Source organism: Temnothorax curvispinosus, unplaced genomic scaffold (genome assembly GCF_003070985.1).
Source record: "Temnothorax curvispinosus isolate PA1 unplaced genomic scaffold, ASM307098v1 QBEX01010630.1, whole genome shotgun sequence".
Lineage (NCBI taxonomy): Eukaryota > Metazoa > Arthropoda > Insecta > Hymenoptera > Formicidae > Temnothorax > Temnothorax curvispinosus.
In genome coordinates, this window is record NW_020220410.1 from 132,732 (window position 1) to 152,116 (window position 19,385).

Genomic DNA, 19,385 nt, shown 5'->3' on the forward strand with positions numbered 1-19,385 from the left:
TCATCCGCCGTTGCAACTTGTTAGTGGTGGCAGAGCTGGTGGTGGTCTACAATCTTGCTTTAAAGGGTATTTAAGCTCTAAGCCGTAAGAAATTGACAATCGAGTACTCTCCTCACATTCCATTGTGATTGGACAATTTCTTACGACTTAGAGCTTAAACATATCCTTTAAAACAAGGTTGTAGACCAGCACTTAAGCGTCTTACGTCATCTCGAGCCCTTTTATCTTCGGCTTACGTTTTCCGACGCGAGTGAAATCGTTCTCGTCCACGACGGTGTATAAAAACGAGGTTTAAAGGTTTTAAATATTGCAAATCTTTTCGGAAGAATTGTGGTAGCCACTATATGTGTATAGAATGAAAATATTATATTTTTGCACCCTGCAGCTGCGATTACTTTATTCCCATCTTTCCCGTACCGGCCGTGATAATTCTATCACGGACGCGTACATGGAATTCACGAGATTGTTCTTTCGCGGGGGTCGTTTATAAGGAAATGATCGCGCGAGTTTATTAGTCATGCACTGTTGCGCGGGCAATGACGATTCGTTTTGTGCCGTTCGCGTCGACATCGCGCCTCTCGCCCACGCGCGATTCTTTATATGAACAAATTCTAAGAGCGCGGCCCCGCTTTCGCGTGACGTATTATTTGTTTTAACACGAGAATAAGTCCGGCCGCAATCTACCAGACAGTTAAAACACGTTGGCCTCAATGGAGGATTTCCTCGGTGGGAGGGCAGTCGATTCTCTTGAATTCGTCAACCGGTCTAATTTATCCAAAGTATATGTATCAAAATTTAATCGCCTTTCTGCATCTTTCTTTTCTTTTTTTTTTCTCAAAAAGAAATGTCAATGTTTATTAATACATTAATCTGAATATATCAATTAAATATTTTAAAGTTATTTTAAACGATTAAAAAGATAGGGCAATCCTCCATCTTGGGAATTTTGGGAAACGAAATTATGCCGAACTTTCGTTTTCGTCAATCAACGGCATTCGGTAAACGACAAAAAAAAACGTGCTCTTTCGCGCGGAATGTAGGCGGCGACGCTGCCCCAATTCGCGTCCTGACGGACGCTTTTCGCTAACGACGCTGCCGCGGATTCGGCGATTAAATGTCTAATTAAATTTAGGGTCTTCATCGTGCGTGTCAAACGGCTCGCGAACGCCCGCCCGCCGCGAAACGGCGAAACGGCGCACGGTGTACGGCGCGGACGGCGCCCGGCGCCGAGCAACCGACCGACCGCGAGGCGAGCCGAGCGCGGCCGAGCGCGGCCGAACACCCACGAGCGGCCTCGCCGGCGTCGCCGGATATTTAAGGGGCCGCCGGCGAGCCGCCGCCGCTCACTTACTCCTTGGACGGGAACGAGACACGGTTTGCGAGACACGCGCGAGTATCGAATATCCCAGTATACACCGGTTTCCCTAGATTCGCGATCGAAATTCGTGCTTCGACGGGCGCGCGAAGGGTCCTCGTCAAGTGATACATAATAATATACACACAGTGTACAAAAGAGAGTGCTGCCCGGGGCGAGAAACATGGCCGACAGTGGTATCAAGCGCAACATTCCCATCAAACTCGGTGACTTCAGCGTGATCGACACCGAGTTCTCCAACATACGCGAGCGTTTCGACGCCGAGATGAGGAAGATGGAGGACGAGATGTCGCGGTTCCGCAGCGAGCTGATGAACCGCGAGAGCAACAACTTCTTCAAGAGCACCACCAGGTACGTCAACCCCCGTGTGTTTTCTCTCTTTCTCTCTCTCTCTCTTTCTCTCTCGCGAGACGCCTAGCCTTTCAGAACCACACCGGCTACGTGGTTTCTCTCGCGCGCGTCTGCCTACGTGTAAATTTGTAAATTCGTTGTTTTATACATCGACAGTTCGCAAAGCTTTCGTTTCCCATTGGCCGACAGTTCGAACGCTCGCTTACGTCGGTGATTGATATTTGATATACGGGGTGTTTACGAGCGCGACGCCGGCACCGGTGGTATTGTATTGTGTCGTCCTTCGAGTTCGAGGAATTATACGTGAGCGGAAATTACTGTGCACGACGCGTGCATCGGCGCGCGGAGAAAGATCAATAAGGATTATCGTGGGTCGCGGGTAATACGGTTGACATTGGAGGTATCGATCCTTCAAAACGTACGAATGAATCTAATTTATTTGATCTGTCGTAGCTGCGACGCGCGAGATAGTGACCCTCGTATCCTCGTACCCTTGAATTCTTTCTCTTATTTTCGCTCGATCGTATCGATATGCTCGCAAGATTTTACGTTCGCTTTATTTCCGATGCTCTTTCACGAGGAATTTTATTATTTCGCTTGGTGCGGCAAGGTCCGGCATTGAAATTACTCGCGATCGAAGATCACCGACGATTATTATTAATGGCCGGAAGTTTACGTATCGATGTGTCTGGAAGAAAATGTTTTTTTTCGCGATAGAGATACCGTCGGTCGCGTCAATATTTTGTTGCTACGAGTTCCGTTTCGCAACTCGACAGTCGAGCGATTAAATAGAGATTTAGCAATCTACCGATCGATCGTACGCGTTATCGTGCAAATGCAATTCAACATTTCAAAACGATGACTCAAGATTAATTTAGAAATAAGGAGCGTCGTGCAGTATCGCAGATACATACAATAAATTATCTTCGATCGCGAGGGATTGGAGAATATACCGACAAAGTTTGGTGGAAGGATAATCCGCGTGGTATGGAAAAACAGATGACGTTCACTTGTAGCTCGTCGCATTAAGAGACTCCGACATAAAACCGCTCATTCGCGTGATTAATTAATTTACGTCGTCGCTGCCTTGTCAAAACTCGGAATGTTCCGATCTCGGACTAATACTACGTTTACGCGAGCGTTACTTCTATAGTAACTTACGGTAATTCACTCGTTTACGCGGAGTAAATTATCGTAAGTTACTACAGAAGTAACGCTCGCGTAAACGTAGTATAATTTCAGTAACGTTTAAATGTCACATCGAAAAACGTACGGAATAATAAATTTACTTAAGCTTCCGTACAAATATACGGCTTTTCTTTGAAACGCCGCGTCGGAAAATCTAATCCAATAATAAATTTCCAATAATAAATTTATTGGAACATAAGCTTCCGTAAAAATATACAGTTTTTCTTTATTACGAAACCATTGGTGACCGTCGCAAGCACGAGTTGCAGAGGCGATTTCGCGCCGTGGATTTTTTCCGTGGAGAGCACGCGATTCGGTCGCCGCCGCAACGATTCGCAGATTGGCTCTGCATTTTTGCATCGATACAGCCGTTTCGCGCATTTCAGTTTCTATTTATAGAGATTCCGTCACTGCACTCGCGGGGCACCAGGAGAGTCCCCTTTGGCGGCAGCCGGCCGCTCGGCCGAGCGGAGATCGAGGCGGACGATCTCCGGCGAGTGCGTGCGTTGGAAATTTGCATGTATGCTCGTATAGCTATCGTACGTAAAACTTTCGTCGTCGAAAGCGCTTAATTATCGCGACAATGACGTTCGATCGTGGCGTTAATCAGGCCGCACCGTTATTTGCGAGATACTCTCGAACTCATTTCATATACTTGGTTGCAAATAACGCCGCGTTGCTACCTGAATTAAATAAGGCCAAGTCGTGCCTAAAATTGAGCGTTTCTTTTCTTACGAGGCAAAATAGTTTCCAATAAAAATATGTCGCATTCATACACGATCGTTTTGCGTCACGTTCGTTCACAGACCGGCAGTCCAGCGGGATCGAGACCGTCGAGTTTTACGCGGCAAACAACAATTGTGTTTCGTCACATGACGGGGACATTCTTCAGTCTAAACCCGGCATACGTATTTAAAATGTGGGAAACGCGACTGTGTACCGGTACGTGTCGCTCGCGGGATTACAAGCGATGTCTATTACGCAATTACACCGCACGCGTCTCGTTGAACGCACAACGGACGCGTTCACTGCATTTTCGACGGCACAGCGATACACACGCGCGGGCGCATCCTCTGAATGCGGCATTGTCGTCATTTCGAAACGGTCAGTTTGAAAAAGCGAGACGGGAACACGGAAGAAGAATGAACAATGTTTTAATTCCAGGATTCTTCGCCCAATCAAAAGAAACTCGGTCAACGTACTCGTTTTTCTCGAGTTCGTACTCGTTGAGAAACATTGGTTTATGTTGGAAATTACATTTGTTGAAATTATTTATTCTTGACATTATTATTCTCGTAATGGATGTGCTACATTATGCATAATGCAATCGTTGCGTCGCGCACGTGGCGGCGCAAATTAATGTTTTTCTACGTAGTACCCGAGATATAAGGTTGATATATTTGTGATACATATATATATTTTTTTTTTACGTAGATGCACACTTTTACGGTGCATCACGTTATTACGTCAACGCGGCCTTGACATTGTATCGCGTTGCACGATCGCGAACGGCCCCCACTGGAGGCAAGCACCAAATCGCGGCGCAGGAAAGGTGAGGAGCTTGCAGGGATCCTAGACGAGCGGATTTTACGCAGTAATTTTTACATCGTCGAGGCAGCTGTCGAGGCATCGTCGCAGTTTGCGCTTTAAAGCGAGAAGCGCTCGGTCGTGGCCACGGTATCGGCTCGCGCTCGCCGTCGAGGCAAGGATCCCGCGATGATCCCGGACGAGGATTTTTACCCACCCACGCATAAAACGGTCATCAAGTTGCGGTATGTTGCCTCGTGCGAATTCTCGTTCGAACGCATTTATGTTAACATCAGTTTTTTTTATCAATTCGCTTCGACAGGTTCATTACTCGGCGACTTGCTCGTGCAAAGAATCATTTTGCCTCGCAATTCATTGAATTATTTTGATGTACAATTTTTCGATTTATATTATCGATTAAATAGAGATGTATTTGTTTCTTAATTTATATTACCGAAATTCGTCGATTTTAATTATATCTACAGTCACCCACTACAGTCAACCTTCCTTTTCGTGACACGACTTGAGATTTTGATCCTATACGAATCATAGCTAGATATTTTTCGAGAAACGCCGCGTCATTGACATAAAAGAGATTCTGACGCGTGTGTCTAATAAATATGCGCCGCGGTAAGGTGCTCGGCGTCGATCTCGGCATTCTCGATGGATCACTCGTGGGAGGTGAATATGGTCCATTACGAAGTCCGAATAATCACGTGCTCCTGACGTAATTCTTGTGTTCAGGGACGGTTACCGCAAATAGACAAGCGCGGATGGCACATCGCGTAGAGTGGCGAGTCTTTGACGCGGACGTGTTATTAACGTATAGCCTGTCTACTTAATAGACAGCGAGAGATAAAGATGATGTTATCGACTCTTCATGCACCTGCTCGGGGATTCTGACTTTTTGTCTTTCATTGCTACTTGAATTTCAACTTCATTAATAATTCTATCATGCATTCCGAAGCGTTATTTAAAAACGTGACAAATCTATTTCAATCCCGCGTCGGCAATCTTTCGTATTGTTAAATAACGGGGAGCGTTGAAACAGCTGGCTTAACATCGAATCGATAAAGCAAAGTCACCGAATTATCTTGAAAGAGTAAATATCTTCCGACATGTATAAATTTTCCATTTTATAATAGGAAACTTGTGATATGTTTCTCGACAGGAAATCAATAATTGAACTCTCAACATTGTGCTTCTTCACCTTTTTGCTTCGGAGAATACGGAGATACGCGAGATAAACATTTTATCAATCCGATATCGTGCGGCAGGTATAGCTTCCGGATAGACGAGTCAGACCTTCAGACAGTGCAAGATTCGAGCAGCAACAGGAAATTATCTCTTATAGACGGGGTAATAGCTCGCTAATTGACTTTGGTGAACTATGCTAAACTTCATGCTTGAACTTTCGCGAATAACTGACGTACTGTCGGCAGGCATCGCGATCGAAGACTCGAGCAACGCGATGCATGCGTGCCAAAGGGAGATTCACTTTCCGTTCGTTCTCGCACACTTTCCCACACACGCGCTGTTTTGTCTCGTAGTACAACTACGGTCTTTCCGTTACACAATGTGCCGGTGATGTATAACTGACTGCGAGTTAAGCGATTCATTGACTTCTAGCCGACCATTGGCATCGCGTAATGGCTAAATATGATTCTGCCGAAACGTACTTGTAGCGTTGATTATCTCATTCGATAGAGATCAGTTAGTTAGATATGATTTGCGACGCGGATAATAAATGCTCTCTGTCATTCGTTCAACAAGTTGAAAGATGATAAATAACAATAATTGTTTCTATAATTCTATCATTAGAAATTTATATATCATTTTCTGACATTTACACATTTTGAATACTTTGTATATTAATACAATAAAATAAATATTAAAGTAATATATATGCTAATATTTCTGTTGAATTCGGTCTCCTATCGGGAAACAAAAAAGTCCCCTAATATTTCTTTATCTAATATTTATATTCCATTTTTGTTATGTCCTGTCACGTCACTTGAGAACGAAGAATACTCAGATATGATTTTACAATTTCTGCAGTAAAAACGTGTTCGATTTGGTACTTTAATATGAAATTGTATGTACTGATACTTCGAGACTGATAAATAAAGTTATACCAATCAACGATTTCAAGTAATAAACGTAGCTAGAAACACCAGATTAGATAAATACCGCCGACTTACTCTTATCAACAACGAGTCCGCTCCTGTTTTATGTTAACATTTATTATAACTTCTTTGGAGAACATATGCTCCTTTTTCTATATAAAGAAATATAATGATGCCAAAATTTATCTTTATTTCTTAAATATTAATTTTATATTAATGATATATCTATTCGATTAAATAATGTAAGACGGTCACTGCGGCGCGCAAAATAATTAATGGATTTACCGCGGCGATGGACTGTAATTAGAGTTTACTATTTCGTGATCGTGTCTCGTTTGGCCTTTTCACTCCGACGAGTCTGGTTTTGTAAGAACCGCCGCGCTACGGTTGACCTCTCTCGATTTCATGAGACGAGATCCGACCTTTCTCTTGTCTGGCGTAATTGTTCTCTGCCGCATTTCTTTCCCACTCTTTCCCACGCAACTTTCCTGCGGTTTTACTTCGCGCTTTACTTGCGGCCCCTTCGCGCTTCCCGTTGGGAAGCGAACGTCCCGTGACATTTAAATGTTACGAGTCTAGATTCAATCAGAAGTCGATGGGAATGTATATTTCGGATTTCCGTAAAAAAAGTATAAACTGTATAATGCATTTTCGATAATAGATTTGTCGAAAAATCGCGCGTGAGCTGAGAGGAATTTATTGATGGCAATCTCTTTGTTCGATACCTTTACGCACGAAGAGAATAAAACGTGGAAAACAGTCGTTATTATCGCCAAACACGTGATATCGCGTGACGGGATGCAGTGACATTTCGTTCTTGGAATCGTTTTACTCCTGTCATAGAATTTATTCGACCATCGCGAAACTTTATAAATGTCGTACACAATCTCATTTCTCTCGAACATTAATTTTTGTTTGCGGGATTTCTGTATTATCTTTCGTAAAATATAATTTTTGCTCCTGAGAGAGCAAAATATTTTCTGAAAAACCTACTTAAAAGAAAAACTTACAAGTTTATAAAATTTACAATATTTTTAAATACATTATAGTAACAGAGGAATTTTTCGCGGGTTTTTAATAAAAATTTTGCGAAAATTTGTCACGATAAATCAGCTCTTCAGATTTGTATAAATTATAAACGCACGGTCCATGACTATTTACGACGTTAACATCAGCTATATAGATTCTCCTAACTTACGTAAGGTGCAGGCACTAATTGTAAGATTTATTTCGAAGCGTAAACTTCGAGGAACGATAGATGAGACTGGAAAACAGCGATGCAGTTAGAATTGTTTTACTGGTTAAATCGAAGTTAATTCTACGAGGAAGGTAACCCGAATAAACGTGACTTGAGAAATCGCGATCACCCTCGCTGCAAGTACCGGCTGCGACGACGTAATTACGTACTATTTATAGTATCCTCCGTGGTGGGTCGACGACCTCTCCAAAGACAAGGCAAGACACTTCTCTTCCGGTTATCGTGATATTTAGTTCAAAAGTCACGTTATTTCGCGCGGAGCTACAAATAAATCTTATCTCTCGCGCGCAAAAGTACGCTTACGATCGATCGGAATCCTCTCGGGAGACCGTTAATAAGTTTAGTATCGATTATCAGCGGTAATTAAGTGTAACGTCGACCTCCGTGAAGAAATGCAGGTACTCGTTCGATAAATTTCGTTTTATCGTAAATGAAACGTTCTTTTTATTTTACACGAGTATAGAACGAATAAGTTTTATTACACGTACACACATATGTATTTGCCGAGTGCGCTTATTAATTTCTTAAGTTGTACAAAATAATTTGTATATAGCCTTTACGATTAATTTGCTGCGTGTTTGACGTGTGTCGATTGTCTTACCGCTTTCTGTCCTTTTTTCGAAGCGATTTGCCAGCATTCGTGAATATTTAAGATTTGCAGATAGGCAATTATAGTCATATAGTTTTTAGTACGTATATGTGATGAGATTTTTGTTCAGTAAGAATTTAGCGCTGATTTTTATGATTTATATATATGAATTTATATGATTTATTTTTCTTTATTTTTATAATTTTATAGCATACGAGGTCTTATCGATATGAAAATATGACAAAAATAATAAAACTTGTGTAAGATAATTTTTTTCGCAGTTCAACTTTGAACACTTTTAAGGAGTACTGTGGCACATTTTTGATTAGCAAGAATTAAAATACGGTACAAAAATAGCAGCAGATTAAAAAAAAATCAGAGTTTCAATTAAATCTTGCTGGGAACGTCGCTCGCTCACTGTTTCTTGGAGTAGATAATCGCTCTTAATATCATGCTTAATATTAATCTATTAAAATAACGTACGACTTTATATTTCGAAGCGGTATTTCTTCGCCAAAAATTAACGTTCGGAAAATTGGGTCAATGATATCGGCAAATCATAATTTGAACGAGAATGGTTTTCATCAACGGCGAATAATTGCTGAACAGTTACTCGTCGGTTAAACAATCATTGTTACGACGATAAAGATAGAAAGTAGTCATGAATTTCTATAACAAAGTTAGTTCTAATAGATTCTCAAATAGATTCGACTGGTTTACGTTGGGAAGGACTTGTGCTTGTTGATGAAGATAACAAATAGCGAACAAGAGTTATTTGTCGTTGGGTTGAAACCAGGAAGTTCGAAAGGGATCTAAGATCTTACAATAGAACAACTGACGAATAACTGTTAATCGCCGGTGAAATCCAATTTGGGGAAACTGCGGGACGGAGAGAGATTAATCGACCGCCAAGAAACACAGAAGCGAAGACGACGTAATCGCGTGGATTAACGTTAAACTCACGGACGAACTCAGTAACCATGAGAGTTAACCGATATAATAATAACAAACCCCTCTTCCCCTGCGCTCGACTACCGTCTCGCCTACCGAATGGCTCTCCGCATTGGCACGTGACTAACTATGAAGTCGGCATCACACGAGCAGCAGCGAGCACCGCACGTCGACGACCTCGAAGACCGATGGTTGGGACAAGGTCGACTCAGCAGCACCGCCGAAGCGGTCCGCGTTCGACAGCTTCAAAAGGTGACAACTCTATAGAGAAACGAAAAGAAAACGAAAAACGCACAGAAAAACCCGAGAAAACGGAGTCGATCGATGTAGGGACGATCAGACCATGGGATCGGAAGATGTTGCGAGGGCGCGCATCCCCGACTAAATTTATAAAGCTTGCCGGAGGACCAAGTAGATCGACGATTCGTTTTGAATTAGCAGTAGTAAATTAGATCGCACTTTTACGTTACCTCTCAGTCGAAATATTTATCCCGCACTGTATCGTTTATTTCTCGTTTGTCTTTAATCCTTTGTAGGACGAACTTGAAGAATAAGATTGTTTAACGATTTGAACTCGAGATACGTTCAAACAATTCGGACCTGGTTAGGAACAAGAATGTATTACATTCGATCGTTGTATGATTTCGATTTGATTATACAAAGAAAATTCGAAAAATTAAGGATTTATTTGCGTTATTTTCTTGAACGTTAATAAATTGTTAAATATATTTATTATGTTAATACGTTAACGTGTAAATGTGTGGGGAGATAAGAACGAAAATCTAAACGTAAAAAATTAATAGCGTTGCAACACTTTCTACAAAGGGTTAACGCAGTTGTAATCGCGCCTGAGCGAGCGCAACGAACGAACAAATGTTTGCACGTTTTGTGACCTCACACTCGGGACAGTGAATATATCATTGCCCTCTTACGATTCATATACCTTATGTTCCTCACTGTTCTGCACAGATCATAGTGCTGCGTGCAAGAGTTAGAGTAAAATGCCAGTTTGGTTAACGCTAGAAAGAGCAATGCGTGTGAATTAATCGTCAACTAACATTTCCATAAAATAACTCGATTTTCTTATACTAAATTATGCAATTTTTTGCCTTACCTATTTCTGTGAGTGTGTGTATGTGTGACGATAATGAAAATTGTTACATGAAATATGCTGGTCTTTTTAGCGTTAACGCACGACTTTATGTTAATGTCAGTCTCTGCGTGTACTTATTTAATTTGTCCATCCGTCATCACCGTAAGTAAGGCTTCATACTATCGCACCGACAGTAGTGTAGTCAACAGGTCTTAAGTTAACGGTTACGGATCCGACGTCGCTCATCATCACATCAATGTGCGCCTGACATCTCATTATCCATTTAGACCTTACATGCGAGTGACATTCGTCGGCGATAATCGAGGCTCTTGTTTTTAAATTACAGCACCACCACGCAACAGAGCACTCAGAACAGTTCTCTGAGTCCTCAGCACGACCATGCCTGGCTGGATGGCCTCAACAGTCCTCTTATCCAGGACGAGGGTGACAGCAAGATGCTGAAGCTGCGGTTTGACGTTTCGCAATACACGCCCGAGGAAATCGTCGTCAAGACTGTGGACAACAAGCTATTGGTGAGTGAAAATATCGTTAAAGTTCAGGCCTAGCCACGAAACTGGAAAACTTAACGGCGATCCAATCGGCGTTTGTTCGCCGAGCGTACATTTGTTGACTGTGAACGTTATAGAAAGATATTCGACGCGTCGAAGATATTTTACTCTCTTTCAAAGTTTTTTTTTCCAATAATACCCTTGAGATTTAGTAGCTGAAGTCTATGGCTAAGACGTATAAATTGATTTATTCGAACAATAGCTATCTATTACTCGGAGCCTAAATCTTTCGATTTATTGACGCGCGATTTCTCCCAGTTTATCTGGCAACCCGAAATTATTATACGGTTGACTCATCACGCGCGATGTGCGCCGGAACGATCTCTTGCACAACTTGGCAAGGTGCAAATCTGGCTCAAGTTTTTGCGCAATTGGCGAGGATTGGCGCGACACAAAGTTCGTCACGCACAATGTACTGTCATAAAATGAAATTAATTACTTGCAAATTGCGCTCCATCAGTTTTTCATATAGATATATTAATTTACACAGTTCGCTAGTTTATGTTCGCCGAGGAATAATTGACTTGGAAAATATTCGAGAATCAACATCTTCTCGTACTAAAGAAGCTAAAGATTCGAGTAAACATAAATTCATTATCTCCCGAGTCAATTATTGCTAAATAAAAATGTAAATTTAGTCGTGACAGTATACAGATATAGTATCTCTCTCTCTCTTTCTCTCAAGAAACTAACATTTAGGTATTATACCCGGTGCAAGGGACGGAATGCGGAATACTTGTCAGTACTTGCGGATCTTGATGAACTATGTAGAGCATTGTAATTGATTGCGTGACGTCACTTCCCGCCAGGCGGCCTCATCGAGTAACGCGATCGAATTCGTACGAAGGGCAGTCTCATTCCGCTTCGCGGTTCTGACTCCGCGATTGGCTCCGTCGCGAAATGTAACTTTATTCCACTCGAACGGTATAGGCGGCAATCGGTATAAATTCAACAACTTATGCGACGCGCCTCCTCGTTCGCGGTGCCGTCGTGAAAATTAGAATTCCAGCGGCAGGAAGTGAAATATCGGGAGCGAGAATTTCTATACGCGCACGTCTTCGAGATCCTTCTCTAACGTTCTCGCGTCGACCTGGACGGAAATAACCGTCGCCGAAAATAAATTCACGCCAGTCGTCATACCGGCGGACCGGAATAATGTTCGGCCATTGTGAACAAACAAGCCGAACGCCCGAGATGCGGGACGATGCGATTACGCTTTATGAATTACACAAGAGACGCGTGGTCGCGTAAACATATTTCGGCAGAAGCGACATGGAATAACACTATTTTTCACCGAGACGTTAAATTTAATGTTGGAAAGTAAATTCGCGCGTGACAAGAGCGCAATCACTGCCGTTCGCCCGAGAAAATTTAAAAATGTCATTTCCCGTTGATGTACGATATCCGGCTTTTCTTTTTGCAATATGAGACTAATCGTAATATAATCATAGAATTATCTATTTCAATAAGAGAGATAATAGAGCGGAAATTGGGTACTCTTTCTCTCTCTCTCTCGTTTGAGCACGGCTATTGCAAAAGTTGTTCTACCGTTATGCACGAGATCGGATGATGAGGTCATTGTACCATCGTACCTCTCATTCTTCGCGACGAAAGAAAGATCGTAATGATGTAAGATCCGTCGAGGAACAAGGCACGGTGTTGTTCTGATGATTTATTCGAATAAGTGATCGGTCGATCGAGCGTACCCCTTCAATTTCATTTCACGATCTCTTAAAAATCGTGATTGACGCTATAAAGCGGGCATATCTTGTACTGGACGTTTCAAAAGTCGCGCTCTTTCATTCGATTAGAGTTTATTTAGACTGGGAGTTGACTTCTCCTTAAAAAGATATTTTTTTATCATTGTTTTTTTTATTGTTATAGTGTCGACTTCAAAAGTAGTTCGTAGTAGCTCGATGGGGAAGTGTGCGGCTGTCAAAACATATCTCCTGGATTGTCTGTTACTCCTCCTGTCAATTCGAAGCGGTAGTCTCATTCTTGATTCGTTTCTACTCCCATTCGTCCTCTGGCCATCTTATCTCACTCGAACGAGGTCATCGGCATATCAACGCTCGAATAAATTCTTTATCCACCTCGATATCTGTTATATTCCTCGAAAGTTCCATCGCCCACGTTGTGGCAACCCAATTTTTCGTTCGATCGATCTCTCTTTTTGCTGAGTACAATCCGGCGATTCGAAAAAAAAACGTTGATCAATTTATCTTCGCGACCAGGGAGGTCCTTCTCTCTGAAATAATTTCGAGGGAATGGGAGCAGTCTTCTCCATAAACGGGATTTGCCGAACGGAAACCTGACGGCAACGGAGAACTCGAAACTGCCTGTCGTGTAACGTGGTCAGGGTCTGGCGAATTCAGGTCGGCCACGCATCGCGAGCGGACCTTAAAGGGCTCGACCAAGGACAATGCTCCGAAGGACGAGTAGTCCGGGCCGGGAATGGGACGGGAGTAGAGTAGATCATCTCGCGAATTTACGGCCAGTAGTTGACGTCATCGCAGAAGCAGCGAGAAAGCGTGTGTTTTCGTCTCCTCTTTTTATCATAACACGTAACATACAGATTCGTGCCAGGTATTTCGGACATTTAATTGATGGATACGTATTGTAAAAAAGTCCCGAATGTGTTTAATGTTGATAATTGAAAAACCGCTAGAAATGATGATTAAATTCAAATGGTTGATTATACGTTAAATTAAATTCTATTTGACGAAAGGACAGAGTTTGTCGAAGTATCCGTGTGACTGAAAATTGTAATCGATACTCGGTACATATCGCGTAATTGATAGGTTTTATCTGATCCTGGAATATAATCCTTTTCACTTTCATCGTAAAAGAGCATTTAAATGTCTCGAGTTTTGATAATATCCGGGAGCTTTAATCATCAACTTACGAAAGATTCCGGTCTGTTTTCATTCGCGCAAAAGCAGAGGTGGAAGTAGCAACATCGAAATTCACGGTTATATATTTAGTTTGTGAGTCAGAGCTGCCAGTAGCTTACGTTATTTTCGACAATCGCGGCACCGAACTTCGAACACCAACTATCACGGATAACTATTGATGTCGCGGATATATTTTAATATACAATCCCTCTTTCTTCTTTTACAAACCAAAAAGAACAAAATTATACAATTATATCTATAGAAATATTACAATAGAAATATACTATAGAAATTATACTATATAAATATGATATATAACGGTGTACAAAGTGTATCAGAAATTAAATCTCGGAAACCAGTCGCAATAAGTTTTATTTTTTCCAGATACTATTGTACATAAATTAATAAAAGAAAGAATAAAGATTCTTTTTATGTGTTCCAAAGATGGTTAAATAAAATAAAGAAAAAAATAATTTATCTATTTTTGATATATTTTCTGGGCTCTGACTTTTAGTGCAATCTGTATATGATCCTGTTACGAAAAATTTAAGCGTTTAAATTTTTAAGTTGCCCGAAAGTCGGTAAAATATTTGAGATCACTATCATCGTGCGTACCGTAACCCAGATCTCGTTGCCGGGCTCATCGAGCAGATCGGGGGTGCAGAAGTTTGGCAAATCGGTCACTCCAATGACTAGTGGTTACAGCTGGTAGGATTGCGTAATGCTCGTTTCTCGTAAGACGATATCCGTCACGAAAACTTAGATCCTGCGAAGAGTTGGGTTACCGTAGTTCGTTCTCGGCGTCTCTCCCCTTTTCGTCTTTCCATTTTATTTTCTTTCTCCTTCGCTCTCTTTTTCTTTTTCTCTCGGTCTCGCGAGGTCTAGGGTTACTCGCACGCGCTTTTTCCGCGGTATAGTTTTGTTCTTTTACGGTCGGCACGATCGATATCCCAAGGAGCGTAACAACAGGAGAATTGCGTTAGCGGATGACCAACGTCACAAAATCTATTTCGCGGCTTGTCTGTTGGGAGAAGAAATCCCGGTACTCGACACCGATATATCTTTATATTGTCTTATTTGTCGGAGATATTTCGAGAGGCAATCAATTGATTAAAAGACGCTCGGTAAATAAAAAAAATATAGAAATATCAAGTATCAAATTGAAATATTTTCTTGTGGGAATGAAGAAAATTAACAATGAGAATTATTAAACGAGAGTTGGCGAGTCGCAGTCTCTCCCTCTATTCGCTATACAGAAAATTTTGCGAGAAGCACAAGTGCTATCGAAAAGGTCAGTGAAATAATTACATCAGCTGCCTGCGTTATCTCGGCTACTTTTACATCCGTTTATTATGCGGACTGGCCACGAAGCGGTGCCAAGGAATCCATACCTGAAAATATGCAAGGCAGCGCGACACCCGCCTTGAAATCAAATACGAAACCCGCTAGAGTCTTAGGACAGTAAACAGAGAGTAGGAGAGGAAGGACATGTGATGAATAGACAGGGTTGCATCGAGTCAATTTTTTACCTGGCGCAAGGTTAAGGTAACGCTTATTTCGTTCGTTGGCATATCGTCGCGGATGACGACAGATAGATCGAACGGTCGATTCGGTCGGTCTTTTCAACAACGCGAACGCGATGGAAGAGACGTTCGAGAAGCGAATCGAAGCGAACGAGTCTAACTCATTAGCGACTCTTACGTAATGCAATTAGCACGGCAGACCTCGCCTACCATTTGCGACTTCTACCTTTGATGCTATTGCCGCTCTAATGGGTGCGGCCAATATATCTCGCACCTGCATTTTTCTCGCACGCGACAAAGCCATCGAAGACACGCTTCAAGAAATATCATCGCGATTAAAGACAAAAGGCCCACAAATCAAACGTTGCGATTTGGTATTGATAGCAACCAGACGAGATGTGATCGCCGAGCTCATACTTGTGACGTTTGTCCGTGTATTCCGAATATTTCTTTTATACAAGTTATATTTCTGATTGAAACACAAAGGCATCGATTAGCTTTAACAGGAATTTAATTAATTTAATTTAATTACGTTTGAAATCAATTGAACTTGAGATACAAGTATTATTAGAAATTAGAGATTTTCTGTAGTGTCAAAAATACGTATACGGCTTTTACAAAAATTTAATTTAATTAAGCTGTACCTTGAAATACTTAACATTAAAGATTAAGGTTTTCTGAAGTGTCTAAAATACGGATCGACAAAAGTTCAACTAATTTAATTAAGTTTTATCTTGAGGTATTTTATACTAAAGATCAAGGAGACTTTCTGAAGTGTCGAAAAGAATGGCTCGACGAATCTAGGATACTTCGTGTCTACACGCTACAAAAGCTAGTGCTAGGTACTCTTGTTGTTTGATCATGTGAGTCAACACTGTATACTCGCCACCGATATTCTCTTCAAGGCGAGTCGCTCTCGCTTCGCTGTCATACAAACTCCGCGATTTCTAAATACGTCGCTGATCAAACTCGCCATTAACATGATGTAACAACGTCGTCTAACATAACATAGTCATTTAACGCAAAACCTATATAACGGCGACGCTATCTGGGAATTGTGCAATATTTGCACATCTTCGAGCAGCAGCTATCGAAGTCCTGCACAACTTCAATCCAGAACTTTAATCAGAAATCTAGTCTTAAATGCATCAAAATATGAAGATATTCCAAAGTGAGCAACTGCATCCAATGGTGATAATTTGAAAAGATAACACTCTGAAAGGACGAAGGCGCATAACTTAGTGGTGCGATACGCGCCGGAGCCTGATGACGTCGACTTATACCTCATGCATATTTCATCGGGGCGCTTTTTTTTCGTTGGTAGAATCTAGGTGAACTGCTTTGCGACAAAAGAAACATCGCAACGAACGTTAACGTCTCACACGAGCGAGTTATACGTTTGAAGAATTCGAGACGCGGGGCATACAAAGGAATATACGCGCGCATACAAGCAGCGATTCCTCTTCGTGATAAAATGCAAATTTTCATTGATCGCTGAGTCAACGAAGAGCGCTCGATAGACCCTTGTTACTAAGAAACGTGGAACTCGAGACGGATATTGTAGAGAAGTGGATATGGAGCGCCTTTTTTCAATATTTTTCGGCAAAAATTTATGGAATAGAGAACGGCATCAGGTTCTCGCGCCGGAGAAACGGGGTCGAGCGAGAAGAAAGATGACTCGTAAGGATGAGCTTGAAGATATCGATTCGCGTCGACGTGATGTAGATGGTAGAGGCGATGGCGGGTATGGCTCGCCATCTTCCTCGTTTCGTCCTTAGTGTTCCCCCCTGCTGCGTTTCGACCCCTTTATAACTTCCATGACTCTCTCGTAAGACGCGGGCGTCCCGAGATTGTGTCGTGACTTTCATAACCCACTTTCGCCGCTGAGACGCTGTCGTCCTTTCACGGGCGACAGGCCCGGTCTTATTTTCCGCCTCGTTCTCAATGAGTTTCCGTAATCACATGGTTGTTTGTACTATTCGTACAATACTATTTGTACATAATCTTTTTTTAATCTCGAAATAAAAAAAATATATCCATTTGAAGAATATATCATTATATAAAATCCATATTTATTTTTATAATTAATATTTTATTATATATTTAATTAAAATTAAAATTTAGAATTTCGGTATTTTTGTAAAGAATTATGTCAGAATTCGAACGACAGAAGTGTTTGATAAATTTCGAAAAATTCGAGAAAATTGTTTTTATGAAATACGAGTTTGTCGCTGGATATGTCGTGGTGTTTCACGTGAAGTCGGATATCCCGGTTACATCTGTAATCCAACGCGTATGTATTAGTCGCGGGTGGAAAAACGAGATCGATGTCTGACACGTTATACTATAAACTTACGCGTCCACTAAGGAGACGAAACCTACGCATGGTCGAACGGAGCGCGGGCATGACTCACTGGGTCGAACGCATGAGTAATACGGTCACTATTACGGGGCACTCTCGTTGCCCTATTTCTAGATCGCTCAGGGAAATTGCTCGTTAGAGAGTCACGAAGGACACTTATCAAGTGTGTATCTTGGTTCGTTGTCGTTCGTAAAAAATTCGACCACGATAAAGCGATAATTCTTTTTGCCGCTCGCGATAAATTAAGGGAGAGAGAAACCCTATAGCATGACCGAGAGCAAACATTTCTCGGGATCGTTACTCCGACGTTATTCGTAATGATAAATCAATCGCGACATGCTTTAGGCGCACGCGAGGCGAATGTTAACGAGAACTTGTAAATTCACGTCAGTGTAAGCACGTGTAACGCATACATTCCAAGGGAATCGCAGACGAAGTATTAATACCCATTAACAGTATTTATACATTAGTAATTAATTGATGCTAATAATAAACTCACCGTACTGTGGAATTACGGCGTAACTTGGCTGCTGGCTACAATATATTTTAGTTTCAAGGCGACAGAGACTGCCACGTTAAAAGGGCAATTGATTACAACATGGTCTGGAATTAACTTCTATTAAAAAAAAATTTTTTTTCTTTGTCTGATATACACATATATTCTATTATTATGATATTATATGTACACGTAGAAGAAAAAAAATTGTTAAACCCAGCAGTTTAATCCACTCTATAATTCTTCAAATTGATAAGCATAATTAGACATAATAATTACATCAGGCCTTTGCGCATTTGATTGCATTTATTTGCCAATGGATCGGATTAATGTGAATAGCGATAATTGTAAAGTTCATTGTGTAACAATTATCTTATTAACGCAATGCAATTTTCGTTTGTTCAGGTTCACGCTAAGCACGAGGAGAAAACGGAGAGCAAATCAGTGTACAGGGAGTACAATCGGGAATTCCTGTTGCCGAAGGGAACCAATCCCGAGAGCATCAAGTCTTCCCTGAGCAAGGACGGCGTCCTTACCGTGGAGGCGCCCTTGCCAGCGATTGGCTCGGGCGAGAAGTTGATCCCGATCGCACACCAGTAAACCCAGTGACGAAGTTGCGGAGGGTCGATTTCTAATTTTCTGCCACGAATTCCTCCTGTTCCAACCATCCTACGACTTACCCCAAATTGGATCTTTCCTTCGTAAGTCCTTACATCCTTCTACTATTACCTTATAGTAACTCAAAGAAGTTGATCCATTCGCGCGACAAAGTTTGACCAATTTAAACTGAATAGCAGAAAAAGCGACCCCACGCCAAGTGCGCCTGGTGCGTTTTGACTTTCATGAAAGATTTAAAAAAAAAAAAAAGAAATCAAACGTAGAGCAATGCTGAAGGGCTATAAATGTGAAAAGTCAGATAAAGTTTGATAAAATATTTTTCCTTTTTCATACGAGCAGCTTTATTCCTTTGATACACAGGATATTTCCAATCCTCCCTCGTAGAAATAGCGTAATTTTTTTTTCCAGAAATGAGCATTGCCTTTTGAAACGGTGTATTTTAATTTGACATTTTGTTTTTTTGAA

General features: G+C 41.5%; 1 protein-coding gene across 2 annotated transcripts; it reads left to right on the forward strand.

The window, feature by feature from the left end:
• The first annotated feature begins 1,331 nt into the window (after nucleotides 1-1,331).
• On the forward strand, nucleotides 1,332-19,236 carry LOC112460519 (heat shock protein beta-1). 2 transcript variants are annotated; one of them, XM_025025225.1, is made up of 4 exons: nucleotides 1,332-1,726; nucleotides 9,501-9,617; nucleotides 10,805-10,991; nucleotides 18,708-19,236. In XM_025025225.1, the coding sequence occupies exons 1-4, from the start codon at nucleotides 1,539-1,541 to the stop codon at nucleotides 18,900-18,902; spliced, it is 687 nt and encodes a 228-aa protein (XP_024880993.1). In that variant the 5' UTR covers nucleotides 1,332-1,538; the 3' UTR covers nucleotides 18,903-19,236. The 2 variants fall into 2 exon arrangements, with proteins under 2 accessions (XP_024880993.1, XP_024880994.1); XM_025025226.1 differs by lacking the exon at nucleotides 9,501-9,617 and having other exon boundaries at nucleotides 1,335-1,726.
• The last annotated feature ends 149 nt before the right edge of the window (nucleotides 19,237-19,385 follow it).